Genomic DNA, 10,097 nt, shown 5'->3' on the forward strand with positions numbered 1-10,097 from the left:
AATGTTCTCCCATGTAAACTATCAAATAATTCACAATAAAACATTAAAGAAAAAAAAAAGATATAATGCCAACTGAAAAAAGAAAAAGAAAATACCATGATTGGGGCAGGTGCACTTTGGTCCTCAAAGTGTTATTTTTGTTTTAACACTTTTAAAAGGTCTTTTACAGCAGATTTCCCCAAAGCAGTATTTGATTTATTGACATCTGCTTCCATGGACATTGATTATGGATCCAAGTAAAATGAAATCCTTGACAACTTTAAATTGTTCTTCATTTCTAGTGATGATTTTTATTGATTCAGTTGTGAGGATTTTTGTTTTATGTTAAGGAGTAATCCATAGTGAAGGCTGTAGTTTTTGATCTTCAACAGTTAAGTGCTTCAAGTCCTCTGCTTTCAGCAAGCAAAGTGGTGTCATCCCGGTATCACAGATTGTTAATGAGTGCCCCATCCTTCCTTTATCGAATCCAGCTTCTCATATTATTTGCTCAGCACACAGATTAAGTATGGTGGTGCAAAAACTGAGCACCAACCCAATTCTTCTCACAGCCCTCTCTACTCCACTGGGCTCAGTATTCCTTTGTAATGACTACGCAGAATGCAAAGACAACACTCAAAGTTACAGGGTTGATTAGGGACGGTAACAGTTTACTATTGCTCAGGGCAGTTTTTCCAGTCAGCTTCTAATAAATGCCCACAGGACACACCTGAAGGCACTCAGCTCTAGCTCCATGGGTCAGCCAACCTAGCTCCCCTACTTAAGTGCCCAGAGGCAGTGCATGCTTTAAACAAGCTTCTGGCCCAAAGTCACTCAACTTTACTTGCTTCGTGGGTTAGGAAGCCCACTACTCTGTGTCTATGATCTGGTTTTTCGTTCTGTTGCTGTTGCTCCTCTGCCACTCCTCCAGGGTCACAGCTTTCTGATCAGGAGGTTCAAAGTGCAGGGATTTCGGGGTCCAAAAGACATACTCCACTCCTGACTCTTCTTTGATGGTAGTGAGACTTCCCCTCATGCTTCTGGGATAGTTCATTTTATACCCATTCTAGAGTTTCAAGTTTCTACAATTACAATAAACTGTGCAACATCCACAGCTGAATGATGTCATCCTATCAGCATCTTCTCCCGCCTTCTCTTACCCAAACCCAGCAGGGCAGAAACATTGTTTGGTGGGAGTTACAGACTATGGCTAAAAGAGACACCACAGGTGGTTAGGGCAAACTGCTGCAAGTCCATAGCCTGATTCTCTTTAGCCACAGTGGAGACATTTGCTATCTTAAAATGTCAGTGGTAGAAAAGGAAACTTAGTACTTTGGTAGGTTTCTTCCATCTGTTGTTGTTGTAGCTAAGGACCGCTGAGTCGATTCCGACACATAGCGACCCTGTATAGGGTTTCCAAGGAGCAGCTGGTGAGCTTGAACTACCGACTTTGTGGTTCAAACGTCTTTGCAGCCTGACCCATTAGTCCACAGCGCCTCACCAGGACTCTATTATCAAGTCCTGATAATTCTTGAAACTTATTATCTTCTCAATCAAAGGTTCTAATTTTCCCTTACCTGAATATCTAACCACAGAGGAGAATAGCAACAACAATAAAAACAAAGTCAGTGCCATCCAGCTGATTGCAACTCACAGCGACACTGAATTAGGTTTCTGCGGCTGCAAATATTTACAGGAGCAGAAAGTCCGCTTTCTCCCACAGAGTGGCTGGTGAGTTTGAACTTACAACCTGTGGTTAGCAGTCCAGTGCTTATCCTATAGCACCACACAAGGACTCCACACTACTAGGAAGAGAGACCAATTTCTCTTTTCTTTTTCCAGTAAGAACTCAATCACCAATGGCTTCCAGAAAGCCTAGAATCAATTTTACTGTGGAGTAAATTTTACTCATTCCATATTCCTGCTATAATTATTATTACTATTGATGACAGTTTTATTGAGCAATAATTCACACAACATACACTTCACTCATTTAAAGAGTATCATTCAATGATTTTTAGTATGCTCACAGAGTTGTACAAACAGCATTACCATTAATTTGGGAACATTTTTTATTACCTCCAAAAGAAAACTGATACGTTGCAGCCACTACACCGTATCTTCGCCTAAGATACTTCCCTAGTCCTGCGCAACCACAAATCTGCTTTCTGTCGCTATGTTGTTGCTGTTAAGTGCCTTCGAGTTGGTTTCGACTCTTAGTGACCCTGTATAGGGTTTCTGAGGAGGGACTAATGAATTTGAACTGCCAACCTTAAGGTTCAAACTGACCTTGTGGTCCGGTGTTTTATCACTCAGCGCCACACCAGAATTGTCTCTATGTTGTTGTTGTTTTGTGCTGTGGAGTCGGTTCCGACTCATAGAGACCCTGTACAGGGTTTCTGAGGGGGCAGAAAGCTTCATCTTTCCCCCATGGAACACCTGGTAGTTTCGAACTGCTGACCTTGCGGTTCGCAGCCCTATTCGTATAGATGTGCCTATTTTAGATATCTCACATAAATGGAATCATGCAATATGTGGTCGATTTTTGACTGGCATTCACTTTCACTCAGCATACTGTTTTTAAGGTTCATCTATTTTGTAGCATATATCAATACTTCAGAGTCCTGCTTTGGTGCTGTGGGTTAATGCACTGGACTGCAAGGTCAGATAGAACCACAAGGTTGGCGGTTCAAGCTCACCAGCCACTCCTCGGAAACCCTATACAGCGTCACTGTGAGTTGGAACCAAGTCTACGGCACTTAACAACAACAACAATCAATACTTTATTCCTTGTGGATATACACATTTTGTTTATCCATTTATTAGTTGGCAGACATGTTTCCACCTTTTGGCTATTATGAGTAATAACTATAAACATTCATGTACAGGGTCTCTCAAGTACCATGTGTTTCTTATTTCTCTTGCGAATATACTTTCAAGTAGGATCACTGGGTCATATGATAACTCTATGTTTAATTTTTAAGGAACTGCCAAGCAGTTTTCTAAAAACAGCAGCAGTAGTTTACCGTTTACCAGCAGTGTCTGAGCGTTCCAATTTCTTCATAACCTTGTTATTTTCTTTCTTATGCTTTTTTTTAAAAAAAAAATTGCTATCTACCCTACAACAGTGGGTATAAAAAGCGGTATATCATGTGGTTTTGATTTGCTTTTCTCTAATGATTAATGAAGTCAGGCATCATTTCATGTGCTTATTGGCTATTTGAACTTCTTGTGGAAAAATCTATTCTCAGATCCTATGCCCATTTTTAAATTAGATTGTCTTTTTTATGACCGAGTTGTAAGAGTTCTTTATATATTTTGTATACAAGTCTCTTATGGGATATATGACTGGCAACCCATTCTATGGCTTGTCTTTTCCCTTGCTTAACAGTATCCTTTGAAGCACAAGTGTTTTTTAATTTTGATGAGGTCCAGTTCACCTCTTCTTTCTTGTCTCTTTCTTCTTGTGCTTTTGGACATTCATTTCTCATAAACAAAATGAAATCTCATTTGCTCCCCTTTTCTTTCCCCACAGGCATCAACTGTCATGAATTTGCTTTCTTTTTAACGATTCAGTCATATGTTATGATTTAACATTGAAAACTACCCTACAGTTGCTTTAAAAGAGTAAAAGTAGACCCTTGCATATCACAAGCAAAGAACCAGAATTAGAAGAATTCACACCACTTACCTGCAACAGGTAACAATCAGTGCAATACCCAGGATAAGTAAAAGCCCACCTCCTGCTGCTGCAATCACCACCGTGATGAGTTGATAGGCTAAACATAAAAACACACAGAAATAAAAGCGTGGATTGGTAAGAAGCAATGAAGAAATGTCCAAGTACAATGGTTCCTCCAACACACACACACATCCCCCCCGCACCTATCACCCTGCCTCAGTTCATGAGCTCACCTTCCACTTCCTGGGCCCCAGGAAGGACTCCTCAACATCTCTGTTGATGCACGGTGTTGTGTTAGGTGTTGTTGAGTCAATTCTGATCTCTAGAGACCCCATGTGACAGAACCGAACGGCCCCATAGTCTGTAATCTTTATGGAAGCAGATGCCAGAGCTTTCTCCTACAGAGCCACTGGGTAGTTCAAACTACCAACGTCCTGGCTTGTTGTTGTTGTTATGTGCCGTCGAGTCAGTTCCAACCCATAGCGACCCTGAACAGGGTTTCCGAGGCTGTAAATCTTTACGGGAGCAGAAAGCCTAATCTTTCTCCCGCAGAGCAGCTGGTAGTTTCGAACTGCTGACCTTGCGGTTCGCAGCCCAATTCATAACCACTACACTACCAGAGCGCCTAACGCCCTGGCTAGCAGTCAAGTATTTCATTATTGTGCTACCAGGACTCCTAATGTTGCCTCATGGAGCTCTGCAGCTGTCTACCTATCCTGTTATTTAAATAGCATGGAGAGTTCCCCTTTCCTAGCCACTCCTAGAATGGTGCCTCCAAGTCCTAGTGTGGTGCTGTAGGATAAGCACTGGACTGCGAAGAACCGCAAGGTCAGTGGTTTAAACCCACCAGCCTCTCCTTGAAAACACTATACAGCAGGCTCACTATGAGTCAAAACCAACTCAACAGCACTTAACAACAAATACTACCAACAGACCCATCCCAAATGGCATTTTCATTCATCTATAGATGGTTTTCTACTCCCGTAAGGATTTACACCCTCGGAAACCCTGTATAGGGTCGCTATGGGTCGGAACCGACTCGACGGCACTTAACAACAACAACAATAGATGGTTAGAAGAGAAAAATAGAGGCAATGTCATGAACTTTTCAAAAACTAAAATTGTTTTGTTCTAAGCTTTTATCCTTTTCCTCCTACCTGTTTTCTTTCTTCCCTCACTTGCTATGGTTGTATTTTTCTTTGTGAAAATTATGTCTCAGTGAAGTTGATTTTTAAAAGTAATGGAGAAAACAGAGGATTTTTTTCTTGACCACTTCCTACCCTTTGATATTAATTGTCTTTTAATTTTTGAAATTGAGTGGATAGAAAAATTCTTTATTTGGCTTTAGGCTCTTTCTTCAAAAAATAAAAAGGAGGCACGCCTAGGTTAGACTCCACAAATGTAGAAGAAATACAGTTCAAGGAAACATGGACTGGAACAGTCATGGAATCGGTCTATGAACTTTCTGAAGCCTCCTGTATAACTGGTTAAATCTGTGCAAACTAGGTACCGAGTCAGTCCACAATAAATACGTATTGCACTTAGTTATCAGAAACCAGGAGTCACAAACAAACACATAACTAATATGAAAAACGTTATGTGGTAATGCTCCACGCTGGAATAGAGCAGCAAGACTGTGGATTATCTATTGCATCCCCAGCCTGTGACTGGCAGGGGAAGCAGAAATGACAAGGTGACCTTGTATGGCAACAGTCTGGTCTTTGCTTTGATCTTATTCACAGCTAAGTAAAGATGGTTCTCAGCTTAAAAAAAAAAAGTTAGCTGGTTTTACTCTTATGCACTTCTGGTAAAATTATATTCTCAATATATTCTATTTAATGGCAATCCTTTAAAATTTTGATATTGATTTCTTGTGGAAATAGTTGTGCTCTTTCTTGGGTTGCAAGACCCAGGATGAAATATGGGCCAAGATCTCATCCCTCTTCTGCTCTCTTCACTAAGCTCCTGATCCCATGAGGCTGGCTGGGAGTCAACATCTGAGGGGAACAGACTGAGGTAAAAGCAAATACAAGTGGTGCACCTGTCTATCTGTCCTTTTAATTCGATGGTATAGAACTTGATAATAACGGAACACCACCAGTCTGAAGACATACTAGAGACAAAGCTCCTGTCAAGATACTACTGTCAAGTTGATTCCAACTCATTGTGACCCAACAGAACAGAGTAGAACTGCCTCACAGGGTTGCCACAGCTGTAAATCTTTATGGAAGCAGACTGTCCTATCTTTCTCCCACTGAGAAGCTGGTGGGTTTGAACGACCACCCTTAAGGTTAGCAGCCCAGTGCTTAACCTGCTGTATCATCAGGACTCCTTATACATGGAGAGGAGAGGCTCTAGCTCCTCTCTGGTTGTGCGGGGGCGGTCAGTAGGGGAAAAGAACCCACTGAAAACACACAGAACCTCTCAAAGGGTGATGTATAAAAAGGCACACTGTGAATATAAAAGAGGAATGGGTAAATATGTCTGAAACCAGGAAAAGGTAATCTAGAAAAAGTATATGAGCTCTATAATCACAAAGTAACAATAACCATCAAACAAAGATAGGGCTTGTTGTTGTTATGTGCCGTGGAGTCAGTTCCGACTCATAGCGACCCTGTACAGGGTTTCCGAGTTTGTATATCTTTACGGGAGCAGAAAGCCACATCTTTCTCCCGCGGAACAGCTGGTAGTTTCGAACCGCTGACCTTGCGGTTTGCAGCCCGATTCATAAATATATGGCTTAGAGGGTGGCAATATAAGAGCTTTTTCAAAGCTAATGTGAGGGGAATGGTTAAATAAATTATGGCATTATCTATAGGGAAGAATTCCATTGTTGTTGTTGTAAAGTGCCATCTACTTGGTTCCAACTCTTAGCCACCCTGTTTCTGAGGAGCTGCTGGTGGGTTTGAACCTCTGACCTTGCGGTTAACAATTCAGTGCTTATCCTACAGAGACACATCAGGACTCCATTGTTATTGTTGTTAAGTGTCGCTGAGTCAATGCTGACTCACAGAGACCTTGTATAGGATTAAAAAAAAAAATTGTATCTTAGCCCCCTCGTTCTGAAAGTAAGCACACTCTTGAAAGCTTGTAAGTCAGCCACTTCATGTCTTTACGTTAAGTGCTGTCAAGTTAGTGCTAACCCACAGTGACCTTGTGTAGGGCTTCCAAGAAGTGGCTGGTGAGCTTGAACCACTGACCTTGTGGTTCAAACTGATTTTGCAGTCCAGCGCATTAGCCTACAGTGCTACACCAGGACTCCTTTACAGCCCCCCACTTTTGGTAGCCAATGTCTAAGTTGCTCATCTCTATCAACCTTGTGTACTGAGAGGATAGGCTTGATCCTTGATGTGAAGAATTCTTCCCTCTTGGTTGGAATTTTGAGCAATTACATCCATAAGCAAAGGTCCAGTTAATCAAATTGAAGCAATTTACACTTGCTTCCCGTATCAAACTTCTTTATCATCTGCTAGTCAAGTTCTGATTATTAAGCCATCCAAGATAGGTTAAATGGGTACTATCTGCAAGTTTGGGCATTCTTTCACGCCTCCCCCGCACTTCAGACCACCGGCTGCTTCACTCTCAACTCTAGCCCCCAGAGACTAGGTCAGTGTTCATGGACTCAGGAGTTTACACGTCTTCCTAAACTTCAGACCAGCCAGCTTTTCCTCTTCTCTCTCATCTCAAGATCAGTGGGTGTCTCTGGAACATGGCTAAACTCAGCCCATGCCCTCATTGCTGCATTTCCTCCACTTCCACTCACAAGTAGACCAAGGAGGTCACCAGCGAGCTTGCAAGCCTGCCCCTGTGTTTCTTTTGAGTTTCAGTCTTGGTTTAACTAGATGGGTTGACTTTTCTTGCCTTAATGACTCCCAGGCAAATAGCTTGCTTGTTCTTGTAATGGCCAGTCTGCTTTTCTTATTTCCTGCTGGTCTTTCAAGAAGTATCTTCTGTTTCTCTAGCCACTCTGGATTGGTCTGCATGTCCTTTCAAGTGTGAATGTCCCACTCTCAGAAGGTTCTGGGTGTAGTATAGGGTTTTCAAGGAGGGACTGGTAAATTTGAACTAACAGCCTTGTGGTTCAAACTGACTTTTAGTCCAGCACTTATCCCACCATGCCACACCAGGACTCTTCCACAGGACTATCAAAAGTGACATTATAAAATTATGTAAATGAAAGCATGCCATTGTTTATTAGGTTAAAAAAATAGGCGGCAAAACAGTGCACTCAGGGAGATCCAATCTATAATTTCTATCTAAAATCTATTCACATACATATTCCTATAAGGAAATATAACAGTGTTTCTCTCAAACCTTAAAATGCATACAAATTTGCATAGAAGCTGCTTAACCAAAAGGTCAACAGTTAGAAACCACCATCCGCTTCACAGGGAAAAAATATGACAGTCTGCTTGTCCACCGAATCCCTATGGGGTAGTTCTAATCTGTCTTTTAGGGAAACTATGAGTTTGAATCAAAATGGCGGAACTGGGTTTGGGTTGATTTTCGGTAGCACTCCCCAGCATCTAATGTCTAAACCACTCAGCCTGAAATAAAAAAACCCCTGCAGCCTGGTCTCCACATAGTTCACCAACCCAATTCTTAATTCCCCTCCTTCCCTTCATTCTTCATTTGAGCCACATCTCTCCAAACATTGTCTGTCACCAGAACAATACCAACCCATCCCTGCCTCAAGACCTTTGCTTAACTGGTTCCCTCTATCTGGGCTTTCTTTCTCCCCTCATACCTCATTTACTGTATTAATACTCTGGTCAGCATTAGCACAGTCAGAGTTATTTAGAAATAGTAGCCCCTAAGCCTCTAAGAGGTGTCCTGGTGTGGGCTGTGGGTTAATGCACCAGACTGCAAAGCCGTTTGAACTGCAAGGACGGCGTTTCAAGTTCACCAGCTGCTCCTTGGAAACCCTATACAGGGTCACTGTGGGTCAGAATAGACTGGACGGCACTTTACAACAACAGTAAGCCTCTAAGGAACAACCATCAAGTCTTTTACCTTTGTTTCCCCTGTACTACCTAGCGCAGGATCTGAGAATGTAAACTGAAGGAAGCTGGAGACAGACATCCTATGTGTTAATGACGGCCCAAGTGGGGCTCTAGAGTTTTGTCTACTTACGGTTTCCACAGTTGAGCCCACCAAGGCCAAATGGACAACTGAAAATCAACATCAACAAAAAGAAATAAGAATTAGTTTCAAATCTCAAAAGTAATTAGGTAATTCACTGTAAGTAATTTCCAAGTAAGGTTTGTGACAAATTCATCAGAAAACATGAACAAGGAGCCTACCTCATACAGGTTTCATTTTCAAGCCTATACCCATCTTCACATGCTGAAAGAGAAAAGAAAAATCCATGAATCATCTGTTTACCTCCCTCTGTCCAAACTCACAGTTAATTAAACTCCAGTCATCCTAAAGTCCACAGAACATGCTAGAATCAGAAGCTACAAACAGCTTTAGGAGTATCTAAAACCTGCAGAAATACTGTTATTAGGTCAAATCTTTCTTAAACTCTTTGTGGCTCTCAGTTTCCCATATGTGAAAAGAGGACAATAATAATCTCATAAATTTCTAGAAGAGGATTAAGAGAGATATAGTACATAAATGGCTTAGCACAGTGCGTAACACATAGTAACCACCAAGTATCTGTAGCTGTAATTATTGTTAAGTGCTAGCAAGTCAATTCTAACTCACAGCAACCCTGGACAGGGCTTCTGAGGAATGGCTGGTGGGTTTGAACTGCTGACCTTGTTGTTAACAGCTCAGTGCTGATTTTACAGCGCCATACCTGTAATTAGAAGTAGTAGTTACGTGCCATCAAGTCTGCACCAACTCATAGTGACCCTGTGCACAACAGAAGGAAACACTGCCTGGTCCTGGGCCAACTGCAAGGCCTGAGCCCATTGTTGCCGCCACTGTGCCAATCCATCTCATTGGGGATTTTTCTCTTACCCTCCATCTTACCGAACAGGATATCCTTCTCCAGTGTCTAGTCCTTCCTGATAATATGTCCGAAGTATGAGATACAAAGTCTGTCCATCCTGGCCTCCAAGAAGCACTCTGGCTGCACTTCTTCCAAAATGGATCTATTGGTTCTTTTGGCAGCCCATGGCACTTTTCAATATTCTCCTCCAACACCATAACTCAAAAGTATCAATTCTTCTATGGTCTTTCTTATTCACCGTCCTGCTTTTGTATGCATATGAGGTTATTGAAAATACCATGGCTTGGGTCAGGTGCACCTCAGGCCTCAAACTGACATCTTTGCTCTTCAACACTTTAAAAAAGGTTTTGTGCAGCAGATTTGCCTAATGCAATACGTCGTTTGATTTCTTGACTGCTGCTTCCGTGAGTGTTGATGGTTGATCCAAGCAAAATGAAGTCTTTGACAACTTTAATCTTTTCTCTATTTATATGGATGCTG

General features: G+C 41.8%; 1 protein-coding gene across 1 annotated transcript in view; it reads right to left on the reverse strand.

Moving 5' to 3' along the window:
* HEG1 (heart development protein with EGF-like domains 1) overlaps positions 1-10,097 on the reverse strand; it is a 75,609-nt gene that overhangs the window by 7,370 nt on the left and 58,142 nt on the right. The window contains exons 13-15 of the mRNA XM_006869430.1: positions 8,962-9,004; positions 8,792-8,829; positions 3,668-3,755 (exon numbers count right to left, since the gene is read on the reverse strand). Coding sequence (XP_006869492.1) covers positions 3,668-3,755; positions 8,792-8,829; positions 8,962-9,004 — 169 coding nt within the window. The remainder of the gene's footprint in view (positions 1-3,667; positions 3,756-8,791; positions 8,830-8,961; positions 9,005-10,097) is intronic.

Source organism: Chrysochloris asiatica, unplaced genomic scaffold (assembly GCF_000296735.1).
Source record: "Chrysochloris asiatica unplaced genomic scaffold, ChrAsi1.0 scaffold00130, whole genome shotgun sequence".
Lineage (NCBI taxonomy): Eukaryota > Metazoa > Chordata > Mammalia > Afrosoricida > Chrysochloridae > Chrysochloris > Chrysochloris asiatica.